The sequence below is a fragment of the Diorhabda sublineata genome, chromosome 4 (assembly GCF_026230105.1).
Source record: "Diorhabda sublineata isolate icDioSubl1.1 chromosome 4, icDioSubl1.1, whole genome shotgun sequence".
NCBI lineage: Eukaryota > Metazoa > Arthropoda > Insecta > Coleoptera > Chrysomelidae > Diorhabda > Diorhabda sublineata.
In genome coordinates, this window is record NC_079477.1 from 18,227,823 (window position 1) to 18,252,569 (window position 24,747).

General features: G+C 31.4%; 1 protein-coding gene across 3 annotated transcripts in view; it reads right to left on the reverse strand.

The window, feature by feature from the left end:
* Window positions 1–24,747, reverse strand: part of LOC130442391 (talin-1) — a 106,756-nt gene that overhangs the window by 33,428 nt on the left and 48,581 nt on the right. For all 3 annotated transcript variants that reach the window (XM_056776457.1, XM_056776458.1, XM_056776459.1), the window contains exons 3-23: window positions 20,928–21,080; window positions 19,789–20,302; window positions 18,740–19,243; window positions 17,334–17,425; window positions 15,201–15,289; window positions 14,192–14,467; window positions 13,942–14,133; window positions 13,672–13,888; window positions 13,500–13,615; window positions 12,397–12,532; window positions 11,377–11,538; window positions 6,782–6,999; window positions 6,444–6,715; window positions 5,974–6,260; window positions 5,580–5,921; window positions 5,286–5,525; window positions 4,313–4,755; window positions 3,872–4,232; window positions 3,549–3,804; window positions 3,259–3,485; window positions 3,017–3,195 (exon numbers count right to left, since the gene is read on the reverse strand). In XM_056776457.1, the coding sequence (XP_056632435.1) occupies window positions 3,017–3,195; window positions 3,259–3,485; window positions 3,549–3,804; window positions 3,872–4,232; window positions 4,313–4,755; window positions 5,286–5,525; window positions 5,580–5,921; window positions 5,974–6,260; window positions 6,444–6,715; window positions 6,782–6,999; window positions 11,377–11,538; window positions 12,397–12,532; window positions 13,500–13,615; window positions 13,672–13,888; window positions 13,942–14,133; window positions 14,192–14,467; window positions 15,201–15,289; window positions 17,334–17,425; window positions 18,740–19,243; window positions 19,789–20,302; window positions 20,928–21,080 (5,276 nt within the window). The remainder of the gene's footprint in view (window positions 1–3,016; window positions 3,196–3,258; window positions 3,486–3,548; window positions 3,805–3,871; window positions 4,233–4,312; window positions 4,756–5,285; window positions 5,526–5,579; window positions 5,922–5,973; window positions 6,261–6,443; window positions 6,716–6,781; window positions 7,000–11,376; window positions 11,539–12,396; window positions 12,533–13,499; window positions 13,616–13,671; window positions 13,889–13,941; window positions 14,134–14,191; window positions 14,468–15,200; window positions 15,290–17,333; window positions 17,426–18,739; window positions 19,244–19,788; window positions 20,303–20,927; window positions 21,081–24,747) is intronic.

Sequence of the window (24,747 nt, forward strand, 5' to 3'; positions counted from 1 at the left end):
GACATTAAAGGGGGAAATACACGTTTACAATTTGTAATAAATAAAATTACGAGGATGGCCCCAGAAGTACCTGGCCCAACAAAGACAACACAAAAGGTTTAGAAAAAAGTATATTTATTTTTCAACGTTGGAAAATCTTTGACCACCGAGCCATTTTTTTGTTTGGCAACAGAAAATAATCCGAGTGGGTTAAATCTGGCAAATATGGTGCATGAGGTAACAATTCAAATTTCATTTCATTAAAAAAAAATATATTTATTTTTCAACGTTGGAAAATCTTGAACCATCGAGCCATTTTTTCAAGTCTGGGAACAGAAAATAATCCGAGGGGGCTAAAACTGGGAAATATGAAGCATGAGGTAGCAATTCAAACTCTAGTTCATTAATTTTGACCATTGCAATAACGGATTGTAAGTTGGTGCATTATCTTGATGAAACGACATTTTGTTCTTAGCCCAACGCGGACGTTTTTGTTTGATTTCTTCGCTCAAACGTTGCAATAAGTTCGCATAATACTCGCTGAAAGTTTTTCCTTTTTCAAGATAGTTAATTAAAATCATCCCAGGCGCATCCCTAAAAACCGATGCCATGACTTTGCCTCCAGATAAATCGGTATTTGCCTTCTTTGGAGCCGGTTCTCCCTTCAGTCCATTGTTTTGATTGTTCTTTTGTTTCGGGTGTGAAGTGATTGACCCACGTTTCATCCATGGTTATGAAGCAGCGTGAAAATTTGGCTTTATATCTGTGAAACATTGCCAAACACTCGATGGAAACAACTTCACAACGCTGTTTTTGTTCCATTGTGAGCAAACGCAGTACCAATCTTACTCTCAGCTTTCTCATATCGAAATTTTCAGGTAATATGCGATGTACCGCACTTTTGAAAAATGCCTACTATGTCCTGCTAGCTCGCCCACTTTCAGTTTACGATCATCCAGTACCTCTTTGTGGATTTTCTCAACATTTCTGGAATCGTCACCTCATTTGGTCGACCACTGCGATGCTGGTCTTCGCAGGTCGTACGGTCTAGTTGGAACAAAGCTACCCTACTGTTGATAACAAAGGAGCAGTGTTACCCAGAGTAGAATCTAGTTCAGCTTTTATATTTATTGGGCTAAGGCTTTTCAAATGAAAGAATTGTATCACATAACAAAGACCGATTTTTTCCATGTTTAAAAAATCACTGAAAACGTTCACTATTGACAGCTACCAAACAAATACTACTAAGCAACGTAGCGTCTTCAAACTTGAAACATATACTGTATAGATTGTATACTTTTCTAAAATGACTTTAAATAAAGCGAATATAGAAATTAATTTTTTAAATAATTTAATTCGTTTCAGAATTTAATTCGTTTCAGATTTTTTTTGCTTTATATAACTAAATACTGACGGAATTATGTAATTAATGATAAATTATAATAAACTACAATAAATTATTTTCTTTTAAATGTCTATTTTTGTAGAATATCTCAACATATGGTAGCACCATATACCGAAAATTTACGAAAATTATTGAGAAAGATTAAATTTACAGCCTCTATTGAGAGATTCATAAATTAACTATTAATTTATCTTAGTACCAATACCAATTATTGTTCTTTCATATTGGTCACTTTAAGCTGTTAATTATTTCTATAAGTTTCCAAAATGTAAGTTGAAACATCTGGACACCAAGAAATTGTACCTTCTTGATTCTTTTGTCACAGTAACGTGATTTTTAAAATATCTGGTGGTACGATCATCTGATTTTTCTTAAAATTATTATTTCTTTGCGATTGTTTAAGATCTACCAATTTTGATAAATTAAGAAAAAACAGATCCAATTTTGTGGTAGAGCCACAATTGTATACATTTGGATAATGGCTAGCTGAGATAGATATAATAAATATTTTGTACACTATTGTTTTTCATATTTATTTTTTGAAATTATCAGAATTTCTTTGTTTATACTCATGTCATCATGACAAAGAGATTTTCAAGTCAAATTATCTAACATGTTTAGTCACTAATAATTTTTTAATTTTAATTATTAGATAAAAATTCTGTGGATTCAACATACACTTCGGAGTTCTTGTTCACTATTGATAATTTTCTTCATTATTAAAATTCTAGAAAAATTATGCACACAGAATGGAATGGAAATATAATAAGTGGTGATTATATTATAATTTAATCCCGATATTTTTTGAATTTTACACAGATTTTATAACTGCAAAAGATTTTCCAAGATGTTAACCCTTCTGCTATATTGATTAAATTTTTAGCTTGCACTTGATGAAATATAATTGCTGGGTAAATATAAAGCAAAATTGTTTTTGAGAGTTGATTAAACATGAGTTTTTGCATGAGAAACGAAAGGAAAAGCTATGTGATTATTATCCTGATAACATATCCTATGATATAAATGTATGCATGTAAGTGGTTTGGTACTTTTAAACATGGCTAAATGATCACGGATAATGCAAAACGTCCAGATTCGTCGTTTACTATAACTATTAAAAAAATCCACTTTGATTTAAAGTTGGCTCGCGTTAAGCATTGAAACGAATATTTGTTTATCTCCAAACATAATCCAGTGGATGAAGATTGAGTGCACTAGTATAACCGAAAAACAAAAAATAGAGACGGAGCAGTTGATTTCATCTGAGAAACGTGCTCAATAAGCAGCAAAAAAAAACGTTTTTCGATCAATAAGGGCATGGTTATAGCATTTTGGATTTTCGAACGAGTAATATTTATTTATTATTCATAAAAAGGTAAAATGATAACAATATTATACTAATTTTGTGAAGAAGAAGAACAATGCATCTACCGCTATTGCAAAAAAATAATCAAACTGCATTATTATATAAACACATATTTTCTGAAATTTTTGAAAAATTAGTTGGTGGACGGTTTGATAAATCTCGCTGTATTTTGTATGTATTTGAAAGATTATGTAAAGAAATAAAATATTTTTTACAATAATTGAACTTTTACATATCCATCAAACAGCTCTCGTACATGTACTCACTTTAGGATTTCCACCACAATCCTTGGTCGCATAAACAAACTGTAAGGCAGATTCTGTTACAGATTTAGCTTGATCTAAAATTTGTTCCTGCTGTTTAGAGTTGGTAAGGTTAGATGCAGCTCCAATGGTACTTTCTACTAAGGGCTCAAAATACTGTATTAATTGGTTAACAGCATGACCTGCATTGGAAATAAAAAGTGTTCAATACAGAAGTACAATTTTTTATTTAATAATTAACATACCAATACTTTCAGCTTCATATTTAGCTGCATGTCGTAATGGTTCTATAGTATCAAAAAGTCCAGCAGCAGATCGTTCAACTTGTTGACTATAAACTGGAAGAGTTGCGGATTTCCTTGGCGTGAGGGATTGAGAAACAGCATCCATGTATGCAGCATCCAACGTTTTCAGATGATTATTGATGATCTGAGCAGCAGTGTCAGATTCGGTTTTACCAGGTGCTTCATTCCTTAATAAGGTAATAAAATACATAGTTAATTATGTCGAAATGGAAAGACAAATAGGTACTTACTTGATGTTGACAACTAATTGTTTTATGGCATCAGATACATTCTTGGAGCAACCAGCAAAATGTTGCCATGTGGAAGGATCTTTGGGCATAATTATAAGATTTTTGGTGGCGTTTATAACAGCACACGATGTATCAATTAGTTTACGGCCACAATCAACAATAGGTTGTTGAGCGTGACGGGCTTGAGGAGGTATTTTTGCAGGAATAGTTGCAAATTCACTGGAGCTGGCATATAGACAGAGATTTTCTACAGCATCTAAAAGAAAAAGATATATTTATATTTATATTTATCTCCATTCACTCCAGTATTATTTCTGTTTTACCTAAAAGTGGCCTAGTAGCTTCTGCACATCTAATTCGGTTTTCCTCAGAATAATCTGCATCTAGTGCCTTAATTTCTTTAACCAAAGCCGCTGTACTATTAGCGACGGCTTTAGCGCTTTGTACAAATTGTCTCTTCGCAACAGGATTTGTTGTTTTTGAACTGGCCATTCTGCAGGAGTTACACAAGGCGCTGGTGTGTTTAGCTATTAGAGTAGCGGCTTCTAATACTTGTTTTTGTGGACTTGTTGAAGACGATAGAGCTGCACAACCTTGTTGGATAGCTTGAGAAGCTCTAGCGAACTGGGCTTGATCTACTAAGCCTGGTCGACCTGCTGTACTTGATGGATCCGATACACCAATCTAAAATAATGATAATCATCAAGTTAACAATTCTTAGGAAATATGGAATTGCATAGTCAGTTCTTAAATTGCATACTTACTAGATATGCAGCTTGCGCAGAAGTTTCAATCATGGAGCAAATAGCACTGCTGTAATTTTTGACATGTTCTGTAAATTTTTCATGTTCTGAAGATTTTGCACTAGATGTGATGCCTGTTAAACCTTCGCCCAATATTTTGCTTTTCTCTATTACGGTGTCCAAAGTTTCGTAATAAGAAGAATCGTTGATAGGTTCTGTAGGATTGTCCAATAAGTACTTCATAGCTTTCATTTGTCTAATTGCATTGTCACATTCGTTTTGGCCAGGTGCGGCTGATGTACATATATTCACCAGATGGTTAATACTATCAGTCACAGCACGAGCTGCAGCTGCTAATTGATTTTTTCCATTGGGAAGATTTGGATCAGCAGATAAGGATTTCGCGGTCGTGAGAAGCGTACTTGACGATGTTGAAATGGTTTTCAAAGAATGAACTATTTCACCTGAAAACATTTATTTAAAAACTACATATCATAAATCTTTGAGTTGTATATAATATATATATATATATATATATATATATATATATATATATATATATATATATATATATATATATATATATATATATATATAATATAAGGTTCTTTTAGTCATTTTATGTGCATGCAAAAATGATTTTTCTCAAAATATGTCAAATCAAATCTGTGGTACTCGAATGGTTTTGTAAAACAATTCCAAACACATAAATTTTTGTTTACTATTACAATTGTCAAGAAGCTATCAATAGCAAGAATAACATTTTGTAACAGGCCAACTTAATCTCTTTTGAGTACCACATTGTTTTTTGCCACCATAATAATAATTTAAAACGTTGACCACATTGAGAAGACCTACAGTATAGCTTTTTGGGTAAAAATATATTGGTCCATGGTGTTGTTCATCTTTCGCCACATAAGAATTACAAACATCAGAATTTCTTATGAAATTAAAATAATTAATATTTACTGACCGAAAATCGATTTTTACTTACTTTTAACTGTAGTATCTACAGTTTGTCCTGCCATTTCCATAGTAACACCAAGTAGATCATGATACGCAGCTGCAAAATCTTTAGACGTCGATGCTAACTGAATAGAACTATATACTGATTCTACAACACTTGAACTAGCTTCATTCAAATTAGCTGCAGCCGTATTTAGTTCTTGCTGTAGTTCGCCATAGCTTTTTTTTGTGTGTGGCAAATTGTTTGTTGTCAATGATGATGACCATTCTAAAAAAATTCATTAAATAAGAAGGACAGGAAAGTACAAATAAATAAGCGTACCAATAATATTCGTAATGGATGTATCTACATCTTTCTGTCCTGGCAAACAGCTTACAGCGGCATTCAAAGCTATCGACATATCTTTGGCAGCCTTTTGAAGACCTGGGGTGATTCCAACAGTTGTTAGACTCTTTTGAGCTTCGCTAACAAGTTTTGAAGATAGTACAAGTATATCTTGACCCGAGTTTATTACTCTTTTTTGAACTTCTGGATTGTCTGATGTGGCAGCAACCATACGAACGGCATTGGTAAGATTCTTAAGGCTGTGAGCAGTATCTCTTGCAGCTTGAGATGTGTACATTTCATTACCTTGAGTTGAAGCACTTAAAAGCTGCGCTATACCTGTAAAAAAATGTAATCTCAGGTACCAATTTAAACAAATAATAGAACTTACCTTGATTAACTAGTTTCGTACTGGCAGCTAATTGTAGAGCTCCACGTTCTGGTGTATCATTTGGCAATGGTTTCAATTTGTATGCATTGACTGCTCTTTCGAATTCATTCAGTTCTTCTTGAAGATCAGCTATTAATTGTTGAGCAGCATCCATACCTAAGCCTTGACATGCTGGTTTTGCTCTGCTAATTGCACTATGTAAATCACTTAATTCTGTGTTGAATTTTTGAGTTGTACTAGATAATTGTTCACGTACAGAGTGTTCTGTTAATGTTGGTAAAGCAGATCTGCAAAAATAAAAAGTATAATAGTAATAATATAATGTACAAATTTTATGGTCAGAATTTTAAAACTATTACGTAAGATAGTCGATATACAGTTTATATTTGGAGTAAATAGTTAGTAAACTAGTTTCTCTCCATTTAAATTGAAGGTCAAGCAAGAAATTATACAATAAAATAAACACTTACTGAGAGGATTGTATGAACTGACTAGCAGGATGTAAGAACACCTCTGCGATGTACATTAATTCGACTTGACTGGTGGTATCTTCTGCATTTTGTCCATTAGCTTTGATTGATTCAACTAACAATGGTATTGTTTCTGCCAATTCCATAGTATCCTGACTTAGATTTTCTCTAGTAGTAGCGTTGGTATTGTAAGATTGGCTGGCTTGTGCAGCAGTTATACATTGAGTAGCAGAAGCGGCAGCTTTTCGGGCGCAAATTTGAACTCTATCAACCTATACAAATTAAAAAATGTTTATCAATATGAAAACAGAAGTTCTTCAAGAATTTACTTCTCTTACCAATTTAGCTCTGAGTGCAGGCGTAGTTGCAGCCACTGCCGTAACATCTCTAAGATCTTCTGCAGTTTTTCTTAACTGGTCTTGATAAACCACTTCGTGTGGATGACTTGCACATTGTCGAGCTGCTTCCACCATTTTGGCGGTTGCGTCAGCTAAAGTTTTTGCAGCACCCAGTAATCGGCGTTGTATATCTGAATCAGGCAATTTTTCTGCTTCGCCTGTAGTGATTGAATTAAATTGATTATAAGAGAATGTAAGTGATGTTGACTCAAGACTAGTCTATTGTTAGTTAAGTCATATAACATTATATACGATCGGTTTCATAATATGTGCTTAAAGACGACTTAAAGTTAAAACTGATTTTAAGAGGGCTTTAATTTGCGTGCGTTTCATAAACGTTATATTAGTTCGCTAAAGAACGAAACTGTATATTAGTCATATTGTATTTTAGTGTATTTCTTGTATATCTGATTTTATGTTGGGTACCTTTAGTTTACGTGTACTTTTTTACAATTGACAAGATTTATAGTTTTAATGCACCTAGGATTTTTTTTTTCAATTTGGCTGCTAATTATTTAATTTAAAATGTATGGTAACGGAAAAAAATTGGGAGAGCTACTTTTAGCAAAGAGGGGAAAATGTCATTGCTAATGTAAGTTAAAAAAGAGAAGCATATTGTAGAATGCAAAACTACAAATAAATTATCAACAAGTGAAATATGATTGTTAGTTGCACGATGAATTATTCTTTCCCAGAGCCGGACTTAGAGTCAAAATACTTAAGGGGCCTATTTCACCAATGAAAAGTTTTTTGGTCGGTTCGAAAACATTTGCGTTTAGTAGATGGTATTTAAAATTAATAAATTCAGACTCTATATTGGCTGCATCGAAGTCCTTAGGGTAAAAAGTACAAGATTCTGAACATTGGCTATGGATGTATTTTTTCGCTTGCATTCATATGTTTAAAAATCAATCATATGGCTCGTCGCGAGGCCCCCCCCGCAGCGGGGGCCTCCGGCGCACGCCCGGGTTGGCCCATGCCTAAGTCCGGTTCTGTTCTTTCCTCTTCTAGGAAAAAATTTGGCAAGGGATTGCTATGAATTTTGATAGCAAGAATTTTTTATTAAATAGAACTGTGGAGCAGTTAAACACCAAATTTGATCATTTAAAAACCAAAGCTATAAAAATTGTGGCAGTGAAAAAGGAAATAATAAAGGGGCAGTTGGTGGTCCTTTCCAGGGCGATGGAATAGATCAAATTGTATTGAACATTATAAATATTAAAGCAGTGGTGGAAATGGACTTTCCATTTGACAGCGACAAAATTACTGTAAATAAATTCAAAGTTAATAAATCTCTATTCTAATAACAATTATGCATTTGTATAAGGGAGTTAAATATTGTATATATTTTTGTTAGGTGGAACAGATCGTTGAAAATATTACACCCATCACAGAGGAAGGTGGACGTTTGACTGGTGCTGGTCCGGTTTATAGTACAGCTTCGTGCAAAAAATTTATAACAAAAGTGACCTCGAGAAAAACCTGTAAATTATTTACAGAGTTGTAGGTCCACCGCTAGAGGGCGTAATTAAATACCAAAAATTATAAAATGAATAATTTACAAATTTTGCCTGATTAAGATGTATCTATGATTATAGTATTCTTCAAGAAATTCAGCGTATATTTGATTTTACAAGTTTTAGTCTATCTCTTCAAATAAGAGGGGGGGAAGCGGGAACTTGATTATAAAAAACGCCTGTAAGTCCAGTTCTACTTAACCTATCTATGCAAACTTAGTCTTTTTGAAGAGAGCTCCTTTCTACCAATGTAAGAGTTATAATTTCGAAACAACCTAATGAGTAACGTATACGCTAGAGGGCGCTATTTATTTATTTTTTTAAAATCTAGCTATCCTTGAAAAATATTAAATAGAAACATACAGTTTTAATTAAGGAATATAAAAGTAGACCAAATTAGCAACAGAATAGCGAAAACCGCATGTCGATGTATTTTTCGTATTATGAGATATCTTAAGAAATGTGTAAATTTTAAGCATTTTCCTTTAAACATAAATTACTCCGGTTTGACTGAACGGATTTTAATATTTTTTGACTCCTCAAAATTGTCTTTCCTTGTTCTATTAATAATAGCTCCAATTATTATGTCAATATTACTTGTTAACCGTTTCCCGAGATATGGTCGAGAACCATTCTTATTGGGACACCCGGTACAGTTGAGTATTAGATCTAATGTGAACCTAATATAAATATTTTTCATCAGGAGATGTTGTTAAATTATGAAACCCAATGTGAGGAGACCATAAATGATTCCCATATGCATCCAACTTCAGACCTGGATTATATTAGTTTTGATGTAATGCATTTAATTATAAAAAACCAAAAAGATTAATATTATTTTGTTTTACGATATAGGCATATCTGAAATAAAGAATAGAAAGTTAACACCTACAGCTTGTGGGCAGTGCTATTAAGTGCTAAATGCGATTCAATAACATATTTATAGTTTATTTAATCTGAAGCCTTGAAAAAATCCACTTTCATTATATTTATTAAATATGTCTTCCCTGTGTCGATAGATCTTTCGTCTAAACTTGAATTTGAGTCCTATCAAAAAACATATATATGAAATGAGAACCAAGTACAATATTATGATATATTTTGGTTGTTGACTTTAACGACAAAAGAAGTGAAATCTAAATGGGTGTTAAGTTCAATAGTCAGCAAGCCAAATTTTCGGAATAATAAAATAAGAACCGACGAGTAACAGGTTTAGAACTTGTGAAGGCTATAATATAATTCATATATGAAAACTAATAAAGTGAGACCTTAGGCTACAATATATTATACTAAGTTATAAGAATAATAGTATATTATATTATAAGGATTAAAATTAATATTTATAATATTATAATTATTATTATTATAATTTTATAATAATTAATAAAAATAGGCACTATATATACTATTACTATATACTATTTTTTCTCCAACCAAGTGAAAATTAAAATAAAGTTAGTTTTATTCAAAAATCGTTAATAATTTGGTAATAAATTTGAGCACCTATTAATTATAACAGCGATATCAAGTCAGTAGTCATGGATATCTGGTATTGTTGGTAAATATCGATTGTCAAGTAGACGTACTAATCATATAATTTTTGTAGTAGTTTAGTTGTACTTTTAGTCCTAGGATTAAAAGTAGCGTTTTTAATCCTAGGGTTAAAAGTGTTGCTAAGCAACGAGCAAATTTTTGTACGGTAAGGGAATTGATGGCTTTTGCACCTGAAAATAGTACAAAAATGTCAACATTTTTTGATGGTTGGAGAAAAATGATATTTTATGTTGTAAATAAATTTCTGGATTGATTAGATTCTCGCTTCTTTTGTCATTGTCTTTGTCAAGTCAACAACCAAAGCACATATAATAATATCGAAATCGGTTCTCATTTCCTTTATGTTGTTGATAGGATATCATTATTTTTGTACATAATAGGTCAGATATCAAGAAACAACTAGACAACAAGAGGGCGCTCGCGCTTATGACTGCGGCTGCCACTCGCTCGGATAAGTTCGCGTCAAGTTTTTATGGCACCGCTCTCACCTCGCTGCTCCAGTGTCGCAATGCTCACTGCGTACCGAAATGCCTATTATTTAATTATTTATGAGTATAATGATCTTATAATATTGATGTGCGGTAAATATTAACACAATAATTAATACTAAATCCCAGATAATAACGTAATAAATACGAAAGTTGACTATTCTTTTATAAGTACTAAAACGGAAATATTTGGTTTAAATTAAGGGTGGTATTCAACTCATTATATATTCATGTGAGGACCTTAAAATCCACATAAAGACCAGCTGTCATAAGTTTTACATCTATTACCGTTGCAAGCCCTAAGTATAAGTTAGGTGTTCCTAATAGAATGAATTAAGTGAAAAATTATAATAAAATGATAAAAATTTATCTGATTTATTCCTTTGTATTCACCTAATTACCTATCTGCATGCTACATTTGAACTTTCTAGGTCATCTGGAACTGGGTTAGAGTTTTGATCTTTAGATCAATCAGTGATAAAAATGCTAATTTTTGGACGTTAATACCTAAATAACCGTTTGAAATGTGTTTATGAAATATGGAGCATATATGTATCTCACAAGTCTCAATGAGCCAAATTTGATACGTTTATGTGAAATATATTTCGAGTTATGAGGGATCAAAAGTGACTCCCAATGGTTCGTGTAATATTACACACGGTGCTGCTCGCCAGTTCTGTTACTTGAACTTGGCTATGGACAATTGGAATGGAAAGTTTGGTTGTTGTATATATAGTTAAGGTTATATTATTGATAATATACAATATTTGTAAATCACGGATATGTGCTTTATTCTTGCCTAAAATCAACTTTGAGATATAAAAGTCAAGAAATCGGGACTTTAATTTTAAAGATCGCTAAAACCGGTTTTAAGTTTGATGTTTGATTTTGAAGCGCATTCATAAAATTTAGGGATACTTTAAAATTTAGTCACTAATTTTCTATTGAACATTAACCTGTTTTCATGTTAACCTACCTTTTATGCTTTGAATTAATTGTGCGGTGGCCTGACCCAAACGTCTCGCTTGTCGGACCATTTCATTAGGGTCCCCAGATGCTGCTGAGAGTTTATCAGTAGCTGTATATATTTCCTCGACACTATGTTCTTGGATAGTTTCTTTGACTCGTTCTCGGCTCGCTAAAAATGTCATAATAATTAAATTTCAAACTGTATATTTTTGACAAGAGAATAAATGGACATCAAAACATAGCTTCTTTCTGTTTATAAGAGAAAAGGTTGTTAACAAATATTTTATAAGGTTTGTAGATTCAATTTATCCTGTCTGAATTGTAAAATAGTATGCTAATTTGTCTGATTTTTGCCAACCTGAAAATATTTTAGGTAGATAATTTTGTAACTAATACTGGTCAAACATTTTCAATAATTATTTGCTATGATTTCTCAGGAACAAGTTATCGAAATAATAAAGAATATGAATAAATATATATTCAGGGCAATACTTTGTTGCAACTATAATACAAATAAAACATTGTCACTACTTTTACAGTTACATACAATAATTAAAATATATATTTTCAGTATTTTTCATTAGAATAGTCTTTTTTTACAATTATATACGAGAGTGGTTTCACTCAACAGTGTAGGGTAGATGGAATACAACTTTAAGCTATGGTGAAGAATTCAATAAGTCAAACATAGGGTTGATATTATAACCAACGCGCAAAATTCACGGCAGAAATGATAAGAAAAGACGGAAAACTGCTAACAACTTAATACATAAAAAAATAATACAGCTAACAGAGCTGTCCTTGTTAATTTCTGTGGATCAGAGAAAGAAACTGCAAGTTACCGTACTATTCACTAGTAACAAGCTATATGAAGATTTCAGTTTACAAGCTGATAGATTTCATAATAAGAATAAAGCTGGAGAATCCACTTTGTAGAACCACGATAGATCTCAAAAGGTCTTAAGGGAATAGGTGATAGGTGATGTATCTATTTACAATTATATAATTTCGTTTCACACTTTCTCACCTAATCTCATATGATTCAATAAATCATTTAATGTCCGTGTTACTTCTGAAGCTGCGTTTTTCAATTGAGTATTTAAATCTTCGTTTGGACATGATTCATTGCACACTGCAACCAAGTTCTCAACTGCTTTAGCTACCTGTAAATGTGGATACATATTATTATGTGAAAGTGTATTAGTACTTTACATTTAAAATTAAATCAACAAGTTCACTCCTAGGTTTATGACAGCAAAGGATAGTATTAAATTGCTGCTATCTTCTAGTGCATCTGGAGATTGTGTGAGATCAGGTCATTCTCTATGAAACTGAGACTGCATAATAGTGAATATAATCTTGAAATTCATATCATGCAATGCTGGAAGAAATTTGACATAGTAAAATGCATCATTAATATAAAACAAACATTAGAAGAAACACATTGAAAACTTGCTGAGAATATATTGAGTTACTTTGAGGAGATATTAATTCTGTTCTTCATTGTCTTAGGTAGGTCTTGTGATTTGATTGCTCTGACCACTAAGGGTTCTCAGATTTATGATGGATAAGTTGTTTATACTTCTTTTTAGAAACAGCTCTTCTTATTTGTTTTTATATTGATATTGTTGTTGTAGTATTCTCGTAGTATTGCTATGAGGATTTATAGCTAATTTTGTATAATAGTTTCTTTGGCGTGATCTTATTCTGTATATCCTCTTTCAATTTCACTTACTTTTTTTCTTCCAACACTTTTGGATCAACATCTATGTTTTCCAAAGGTTTTTTGTAGTAAACAAATGTTAAAAAACGAAAAGGATGACTAAGGACTCTTACACTATCTTAATACTTGTGTTAATTAATGATTACTTGCTGATAAGACACTTTATTGAGACAACAAATGGACATTATTAAATAACCAAATCATAGTGTTATATGGATTATAAATAAATCTTTATTACAAAAAATGCAGCCAAGACTTGGAACATGAAAATCTACAGCATCATCAGCTCAATAATATGTTAGTTGAATCAGATAAGCAATTTTATTTGCCATGTTATGTCAATACCATGGGTCAGTGATATATTAGTCATGGTTGATAATATATAGTGACAATATCTTGGAACTTACCTCCCTAACAGCAGTAGTTAATTGTTCCTGACAGGCTGGCGAATGTATGGTAGGAGCGACAACTTTAGCACATGCCACTAACTGAGATGTAGCCAAAGCACATTGGGTAGCCGCACCTATAACAATCAATTGGTAATTTATCACACAGACAGGTACAGGTGAATATTTTTACCGATAACTCTATTTTGTGTTTGCTGATCGTCACAAGTCGACGCGATGTTTTTAGCTTTAAGGACAAGTGCAGCCGTAGTGTTTGCAACAGCTTTAGCTAGAGATAATAGCATATCTTGTAACTCCTTATTTTCGACAGTATCTTCTCCAATAGTAGCAAGAACTTGAGTGCTAGCTTCGCCAACTCTGGAAGCTGCGTTAAGAAGATTCTGTCTTGGCTATAAAAAATGCATTATTAATAAATACTTTCAAACGAAAATATATTTAATACCTCTTTGGATTCTGGTTCTGCAGCCTTCAGTAGGTCACTGAAAGCGAAACAGAGCTTTCTTGTAGCATCTATTAATTTTTCTCCCATATTTCCATCATCCATAAGAGCAGCAATCATTTTTACATCTTTGGTCATCTCAGGTAAATTACTTCCTATTGTTGTTATTGCAGCGCCTACAGCATTATGGTCCACCTAAAAAAATAGTAAGATATTATGACTGTACATTTGTGTAAAAAAACTAATTTATCACCTCATCTTGAGGACCTGATGTTAAGGTAACTACTTGAGCAGTAGCAGCATTCATTGCTGCAATTTGTGAACCAACATTCTGTTTCTTAGTATCTAATGTAACTTGTTTCCATTTTTTAGCAGCTGGATCTGTTCCCAGTTCTGGAATATTTGCTTTAGCTTCAAGTTCAATTTCAGATTCCTTGATTCTTGATTGAGTTGCAGTTATAGTTGATAAAAGAGCGCGTTGTGGTTCTGAGGTTACCATAGTAATTTTCGTTTGTTGGATGTTTGTAGTCTAAAATAGTTTAATATGAACAGAAGGTCTTGTAACATATTTAATATAGTTTTAGTTTGTATAATCTAATGTAAGCATTTAGAATTTGGGCTATTCACGTAAACAGAATGACAGTGAAGTTTGAAATCAATCAATTTCAAAATTATTAGTTTTTCATAGAACATAAAATTAGAATCGAAAAAAAAACTAATGTGTAAAATATTGTGAGTGTATTAAAATAATCATGTATTAAGAAAATATATAATTTTTAATACAAAAATTAGAAGACCATGCAAAAGTGCTTGTATAAAAGTATACAAAGAGCTTTGGTGCTACAAAATATATACAAAAAATTGTCTATATGTACCTACTCTCATCCCTATCCAAGTTATAGACATGGAAAAAAATATTTCATGTTAATTGTAAGGTTAAAACAGGTTACACTATATTTATTTGGATTTTATGATTTGGACGGAGAAATAATTTAAATTAATTGAAAAAAAAAATGATGAAGATAATGGTTTGCTATAGTTCACAAAATTTTGTAGCCATTGGTTAAAAACATAGTATAATAATTATTGTATTATCCGAGTATTTTCACTTGACTTGAAAGTTGAATCTTAAGTGATAATGAAGGTTAGAACTTATATACAAAATTCTATCACAAGGGTTAATTAGTTAATTACATAAAAATTTGAGGGTAAGATATATAATTTCTAGTTGATCAAATAAAAAAAAAAATAAAAAATCTTACCGTTGGTGGGGCATGCCCAACATTTACAGATCCACTAATAGTGGTCTGCATGGGACCACTCATCATGCCTACGCCATAAGGTTTTTCTCCTAATATAAAAGTAAAATAAAATAAAAACAAAAAGAAAATTTACATCGAATGCAAGAAATTATTTTCTTAAATTCTTTTATTGGAGGACATTATAAACATAATAATATATCTTCAAATTCTGACAAACAATTCATTTTTCTGGATAACATAACATAATTATTGATTGTCTTGTTTAAATATATTGAAAATTCCTTAATTTTTTAAAATTCAAATATAAAAATGTAAGAATCTTTTTCTTCTCTAGAACTCTTTATGCACTTTATAGCACCAGAGTATTGGTTAGGTTTTCAACTTTACTACTTAATTTTCTTCTTTCATCGTCCTTCTTATGCTACTTGGTAAAGACAAGTTTTCCTAAGACTCCCTTTCCTTCAGTCTTTTTATTCCTGTTCTTAATAGGCTTAGATAGATAAATCATATAACTATTTTGTTTGAGTTGAGTTTTTCTATAACTACCTCATTTTTTATCCTATCTGTCCTCGTTTTTCTGCGATTTTCTTTAGTTGTTTTATCACAAAATGTAAAAATGAAGAGGATAACACAAGATTTACAAATAATTGTACATATAATTTGAAAATCTGTAGATACTCATTATTATCCAAAAATATAAATACAAACTCGACAAATAAAACTAAAAAGCAGTGGACTTGATGTACATGACATAGTTGCGAATGAATAATTTTAACCAGTGATGTCATATAATATGTGCGCCAAAGATTAAGTCACAAGGTCATTGTGATCAATTCTATGATAAGAGTCACCTCTTTCTGAAGGTTATAATACAACTCAATAGATAAAAAACAATCCACCCCGAGATTCACTGACAATTTGGTGGGTAACAAAGTAATTAACTCTGTAGTAGTACAATTTAGTAGTATATAAGGAAGTTTTTGTAAAAGTTCCAGCTCTTTATATTCCAGAGCAAAATCTTAGGATCATACAAAGTAACTAAGCAATGTCAAAGTTATGCTATCTGTTCCCTTCATCATAGCAAAAATTAACACGACATGGTCGTATAAACATTGCATTTTGATCTCTTTTTTACAATTTTGATTGGACCGCTATGACATCGACAGGTTTATCTGGATATCACGGAGGAAAGGTTTTACAGAATCTCTCTATAACTAAATAAAATTCTCTATCAATGATTAAATATTGTTATTGGCACTTCAGCTGTTGTCTTACTTTTGTCAGTTTGTCAGTGCCAGTACGAGGAAAAAAGAATAATTACTAGTTTTCAATTTCTCTTTGTTAAATTTCTTAGTACACAAAAAATTTTCCGCAATACTAATATAGCAGATCTTTGTGTATCTTTTTTGATGAAAGACTGTATTTCTCTGAGAACGATCCTTATCTACTATTGTTTAAAAACAGATTATTCTTGGTGCTTTATCTTGACTAAAACGATATTTGACATCTTTATTCATGGCTTCTTTAGGTTACAGTTGTAACAGTAGGCAGTCATAGAACTTTGTGCATATAGACCTTCTGAGATACCCCACTAAAAAATGTCAAAGGCTGATATTCTTCAAAATATTTATCAGACAACTAGACATAAACTTTTCAACATCGCAGGAATATTTAAGGTTTGCCCTGTATTTGATGTGGTCTGCAGTTTCTTCCTCCTCATAGCACCAGCAGCATTCTGGATCGTCCTATAGTAAGGAGATAGCGTCTTAGATGTCCATATCTGGTTTAAAAAAACCAGTCGATAGTCGTATGTCGAGTCTGTTTATATGAAGCAGTTGATTGGTAAGACAGGAAGAGAGGTCATCTTTATGTGCTTTAACTTGTCTCATTTAAAGTTTTTCCATCCATCTCTTTAGAGACTTTTGGTTACACTGGCAGTTTTCCTGATCTGGGTCTGGAAAGCCTAGCTCCCTTAGTTGTTCTTCCAATTATTTATAGAATCAACTTGGTGGTATAATGTTGAAAATAATATGTGAAAAATAAATATGGATAAACAAAATAGCTATACCAATGAGAAATAATAATCATATCTGAGTGACACCTAAAATGAAATAAGAATAAAATAAAGCTTACCATCAGCAACTCTCATAACAGCAGGTTTAGCTAATGATTCAATGTTTGTTTTACCAACTTTACTCGATTCTCGCTGTTGCAGAATGGTGGCTCTAAAATATAAAGAAACCGTACATTACTGAATGCATTGAAAAGAAAACAAGATGGATAAAGGAAAATTATAAAAGTGGATACAGGGAGAAGTTGATTATTAGTTATCAATAATTAATTATTATTAACGAAATTATGTAATTTCAGAATAATCTTATGTAAAAATAGTTTCAGAATAATAAACAAAACTACTACAGATCCATTACTGCATATAATGAACTTTATCTATTTTGATAAAAAAATCAGGATATGGATTGAATAAAAAACAAAAACACAACTTTTCAGACAAAATTGTCCAAAAAATAGGTGTAGTATGTTGGAAAGGCAGACTGTGAAAAGGTATAAAGCACCGAAACTTTCAAAAAATAAATACCATACAAAAATGGCTCTAGATAACCAACACAAAAAATAATATGTATTTTACAGTGAGCTTCAATGTCATCGCCTCAAAGTTGACATAGGAGTGCCGAGTCTGGGTTCCTGGTCTCACAAGAATCAAAGGAAATGAAAAAACCAATACACTTACAAAAAAAGGAAAAAGAACATCTTTTATTTGATTGGAGACCTTCCTTGGTGCAGGAAAATACTCCTATAAGGTTTCAGAGGGAGGACATTGAAAGAGAAGTACCCTGGTAACGACTTTAACGGCTATGTCACTAAAAAAGTTCTTTCAGGTAATTTTTACTCTAGATCCAATCCAAAAAGTATTTAAATCTCAGTAGAACCAAACTAGTTTCCTTAAAAAGCTCTATGGTAGAAACTGACGATTGTAGATACTGCAAAGAGGAGAATGAGACTCCAGTTCATCTAATTACTTAATGTCATTGCAAGCTTATGTCAAAAATGCTTTGGATAAGAAACATATAGAAGCACTCTGGATTTGAAAGAAGAGTTGTAAATATACAGAACAGATCAGATAGGGAATACATTAATAAAGCTAAAAGTCGAAATTCAACGTCATCTTCAATTACATATCATATAGCTATAGAAATTGTGGTAACGACAGGTAAGATAAAAACTCAATTTAAAAAAATAGCGAAAGTTACGAGTAACAACATTTGATAATGTTCATAAGTATTGCAAGTTTTCGAAGAATTGATTATTGCACAGCAATTTTGTTTCATTGACATAAAATGATGAAAATACACATTCAAAACAATATCCAAGAAGATTTCCTCATATTTTATCTTCTCCACAATATTGAGACTGACTTTTCACTTACCATTACATGATTAATTGTTAGAGAACAGAAAAAACAATAAAGCAACATCTACAATTTTTCATCAGAATACAATTAACACAAATAAACTACTCACTTTTGCTTAGCAACGTTCTCTTCAAACATAGTAGATCCTTCATCCCCTTCAATACCAAAATGATCTTTAGCCTGTTGTTTTTTCAGGATAATATCTATATATCCAGCAATTATTTGTTGAATTTGTTCAGCTTCCGTGGTTTGGACAGAATAGTATTGATCAGAATAATCCCCAAAATCTAGAGTAAATGTATTAGGACTAGCACCCCATCGTCTCACTTGCGTTAATGGCCAAGTTTGCAAAATTTCTTTAGTTTGTTCATTAAGACGTAACACTGAATCCTTTGTTACCCCTAATAAACGAGGTACCAGCTTGTTTCTTCCTTTCATTTTCTCTTTTACTAAGAAAAATGTTACACCATAAGTTCTGAGAGAGCGAGCGTTTTTGGTGTACTTTACTTTTGCATCTAATTCACTGAGACCTTGGTTTTTTTTATGTTCAGAGAATATTTTCTTTTCAATACCCTTAATTTTTGTGTAAGACTGTGGAAGAAATTCTTTCAAGCTAAAATAATGGATGAATGGTTAAATATATCTAACTGATTCCAAATAAATAACGAATATGAAATATAATCTAGAGTAGAATTATTGCCTTATCGAATTAATTGAAATATGTTCTTTGGAATAACCATAAAAAATTACAAATTATTTATACATTAGAGTTATTTCTAGGATTACTACTTTTTAAAGACTTAAAGAATGATATATATTTGCTATTATAGCCTAAAATTATTATTACTCATGATGAAAAATGGAAAAGGCTTAACTAAAACTGTATTGTAACATATTTTAATATTAATATTCTCTATTTCAGATTAATGTATGATTAAAAAGAAATGTCTCAATTTATGTATTGAACTAGAACATACCTAAGCATACCTAAATATAAAGAGAAGAATAAAAATTTTGAAAAACCATTTAAAGTTGCTATAAGATATACCTATAGGATTTCAAATAATAGAAAAGCCTTGTTTGATAAAAACATTGATTTCACTTTTTTTTTAGAGTATAGCTGTTGAAAGAGACATTATTCAATACAATAATACATACTCTAAAAATCCAGATTTGTGTTTAGTTTCTATATGATCTCCAAACTGTATCTGGCATTGTAAACCTGCAAATTCGCAAGCTTTGTCTTGAGTAATTGGATGTGTTCCTTGTAAGATGGCATCTCTTGCTTGTACATACAACAAATTCAATTGCACTGGATCTCTGGAATCAATATTTTGATCTGAGTAGAAAAACTTTCTTCTTAATAATACTGTTTGCATTTCATCTATGCCTTGTTCTCTGAGCGTTTTTGAGGGATCTAGCCAATTGACTTCATCATCAGTGTGTAATTTTTTACGTAGTTGTTCCATTTTTGCATCTCGTTCTTTTTCCTCCTTTTTGCGTTTTAATGTTAGAGTACCATAGTTACGGTTATCTATATTTTCTTGATTTTCCAAATCTTCCAACACCAGAGAATATTCGTCGTGATTAGTTATTCCCAATTTTGTACAAATAACAACCATCAAATTAGCTATTATCTGGGAATCATCTACCATCATTGTTTTAACAGCACCTTAAAAAATATCCATTTGATCAAAAAGTTTCTTAGTGCAAATGGATCAGTTAAAAAATTGGAATGAATGGTAAATAATATTATAAAAATTACATACAAAATTAAGGCAATAAACTAAACAATAAGAATAAACCAAAAAAATTGAAGAAATATAAAGTAGAACAAAATTAATTAATTATTACCAAAGAAGAAAAAACATGATGGATTTTCTATACTTCATGAGTGAAAGAAAAATACCCAATATTTTAGACACTTTTAAATTTGATACTAATCAGATCTAAAAAAAGAAAATAGGAATTTCAAATACACCATGATAAACAGTAATAAAGTTAAATTAGAAAATTATGTTATTACCTCATTAAAATGGAATGAAAAATAAAAATACAACAGAGTAAAATGAATGACGTGTGACCTGTGCCACTGGAGCCTACAGAAAGAAGGATGAAAAAATATCTACTTATTTGACATTATGGTAGGATGCCAAGAGAATCACCAAAAGAAATTTGTACAAAAAAGAATAAAATAAGAAGATGCAATAGATCTTTAGATTGTTACAGCAATTTTCTTTAAACATATAGTAAGACCTACATTTATATGTTGGGCATAAAGGATATGAATAACTTACCATCCAACATTTTAACCCTTAAAGGTCTTAATTTCTTTCTATATTCAAGTGTGTCTCCATTTCGTAGAATATAATATTCCAGATTTCTTGCTGGTTCTAGCCACACCCCTGTCTTATTATCTTCATCCGTGAGAAACAAACCATAATCTTTAGCTGGAAAAAATTAAATGAAGCTGAATGTTACTTGAACCCTTTTTAAAAATTTTATCAAGTGTCAACGTTTAACAATATTAACCAGTATTTAAATTCACTTGAGGTCTTCCACATTTCATTTTTACCTTTTCAATATATCTAAAATAATGATACAGGATATAGGATACAGGTTTCCTCATATATGTATGTATACTGAATCAATGAAGATATGACTTTGAATCATTCCTTAAATAACTTCTAAAAAGGTATGTTCCGTTGAAAAATGAAAGGAAAATAACCCAACTTCCCCAACACCATTCCGTTGGACATCTGGATTAAAACTAAAAACAGAGCATGTACCCGAGGAAATCAAAATGGCAGTTTTAGACCATAAGCCTTTAAAAGTGATAAAAAGTTAAAAAATAAACTAAATATAATAAAATAATAATACTAGGATGAAATCTATTGTAAAAAGATGAGAATATAATAAAAATTAAAGAAAAGATAATTCACGGCCGATCTGAGGTCGGAAATGGGAACAGGGTAAGTTTTTAATAGTAAAAAACGGTTTATATCGATTTTCAGCAAAATTTATTGAAATAACCAAATTGTGGGATTTTCATTTTTATCTTTTACAACAAACATTTTTTTTTCACGAAATTTAGTGAATATTGACTAATTTATTTGATTTAAAGTATTTATTTTTCCAACTTTTTTTGACTTAATACATAAAAAGCACCCTAATATTAAATGGAAAATTCTCCTGTGAAAATATCAGCTCTTTAGATAACAAGTCAAAATATTATTAAAAAATAAATATTCCAAATCAATTAAATTACAGGACATTTGGGACATGAAAACGTAAATTTTCACAACATTTCATGAAAAAAATTTTTTGTGAAAGATAAAAATAAAATTTTATTCAAATTTTTCACATAAATTTTTAGGTTCTTTGAAGAAAGGTAAAGAAAGGATAATACACCTTTTTATTACCTATGCCTTTGCCATTTGACTTTTCCCATAGCTATATTATGAGCGGTTTCTTATTGGGAACATGGCAGCCAAACACCATACACACCAAAGTGGACTAACTTTTATATATATATATATATATATATATATATATATATATATATATATATATATATATATATATATATATATATGTATATATATATATATATATATACAGTGCTTTTTCAGATAAAAGTATCCACCTTTAAGGGGCAAGCATTATGGCTTATTTAAACTTACTGGAAAAGCCACCCCCTCACCCCTAGCAGCATCCCCTTTATTTTTTTAAATTACTTTTCATATTTTTTATGTAAAATTTGGATACTCCTCTTTCAACTGATTTCAAAAATGTATAATACTTGTAGGTTAAAGTGGTTAGTTTATGAGATAAACAATTTTTCTTTTAAGAGCACAAATTTTACTTATTATTTACTTTCACCTTATTTGCCTGTACTAAAATGGGTTGTACAACAGTTCAAACTCTTTAATCTTTTTAACTGTGCTATTTATTCTACTTAAAAAATCCAAACAACAAAAAACTCTACTTTTTATTAAAGTTTGACATTGTCAACTAGAATTTGTAGTCACTATTGATAGTGTAATTTGATACATTATTTATTTTGTTTCCCTGAAATGGTTTACTCTTTGCAAGAAAGAATTGAAATTGTAGGTTTATACTACCAAAATAATAATTGTGCAAGAGCTGCTGCTAGAATATTTAAAGAATTACATGACGGAAGACATGCAACTCATAAGTATGTAATTCTACTGATGGAGAAATTTACCACAACAGGGTCTGTTTGCAATAAAGTGCATAAGCGAGAGGGACTCGTAAATAACGAAGCAATCCAAGTGGCAATTTTAGGGCAAGTCAGCTTAGAGGCTCAACAACCCCAATCGTTGTCAACAATAAGTAGAGCGATCGGTGTTTCATCTTCTACAGTTTTCCGAGTTCTACATAAATTCAAGTACCACCCATACAAAGTTAAGTTGGTGCACGAGTTGAATGAAGATGATTTTGATCGTCGTCTAGAGTTTTGCGAATCAATGACGCAAATTATCAATAACAATCCACAATTGTTAAACAATATTTGCTTTTCTGATGAATGCTCATGGTCATTAAATGGCTTAGTAAGTAGGCATAATTGTAGATATTGGGCTGAAAGTGATCCACATATTATGCGTGAATTCCATACACAACATCTCCAAAAGTTAAACGTTTGTTGTGGTATCCTAGGTGACCACATTGTCGGACCTTTCTTCATCAACGGAAATTTAAATGGTGAATCATATCTTGAGTTACACAGGAAAGGGGTTGACCCACGTATTACAACAATAATAGAAAATGATGATAACCTTTCCGAAGATTTACTGGTATTTCAACAAGACGGAGCTCCCCCACACTATGCTATGCCTGTCCGACAATTTTTAAACGAAACAATCCCCGCTCGTTGGATAGGTAGAAGGGGGCAGATGATGGAGTGGCCACCTAGGTCACCGGATTTAACACCCCTAGACTTCTTTTTATGGGGGTATTTAAAAACAAGAGTTTATGCTACCCAACCAGAATCTCTGGATGATTTACGAGAGAGGATAGAAAATGAATGTCGACAATTAAATCCAGCCATATTAAGCAATGTCAGAGAGGCATTTCAAAATAGATTATACCATTGTATGGAAGTGAATGGTACTCATTTTGAACACTTATTGTAACTTCATAATAAATAGCACAGTTAAAAAGATTAAAGAGTTTGAACTGTTGTACAAACCATTTTAGTACAGGCAAATAAGGTGAAAGTAAATAATAAGTAAAATTTGTGCTCTTAAAAGAAAAATTGTTTATCTCATAAACTAACCACTTTAACCTAAAAGTATTATACATTTTTGAAATCAGCTCAAAGAGGAGTATCCAAATTTTACATAAAAAATATAAAAAGTAATTTAAAAAAATAAAGGGGATGCTGCTAGGGGTGAGGGGGTGGCTTTTCCAGTAAGTTTAAATAAGCCATAATGCTTGCCCCTTCCAACATAAATTGACGTGTTTTTGGATTTTTTCTAAATACCAGTATTACAAAAGTTATTAAAGGTGGATACTTTTATCTGAAAAGCACTGTATATATATAACATATATATCAGGTGATGATATTAAGATTTTCAAGGTAACGAAAGAGAATGAAGAATAAGACTTCGAAATTATAGTAAAATTAACTGTGGGTATGCGAATTACGACCGTACTTTAATAGGAATCTAAGGAATAATTAATTGTACTAATTAATACAAATACTTTTTTGGATCAAGAGATATGGTCAGCAAGTAAATAACTGAAAAGCTTGCTAGAGAAGGGACTATATGTAATTTTTGGCAACAGAAGTTGTAAAAAGAAAACGATAAGATTAGAGAACATAAAATATAAAAGATAGGCACCTTTCCAAGATTGAACCGTCTAGATAATGTTTGTGTGGTAGCATGGTTTTTTTCTTAAATATATACATATATATGAGAAAAAACCTCGTCTCCCAGAACACAGACTATTAATTCGATGTAACAGCGGATATATTCAAGTTCAGAACTCAAAACCATGAATCCTAATGTCGAAACCTTGTTATGCATGTTCTAAATAAAGTCAGATGATCAGTGAAGGGATCTTTTCTACTACATGAGACTGATATTTTCT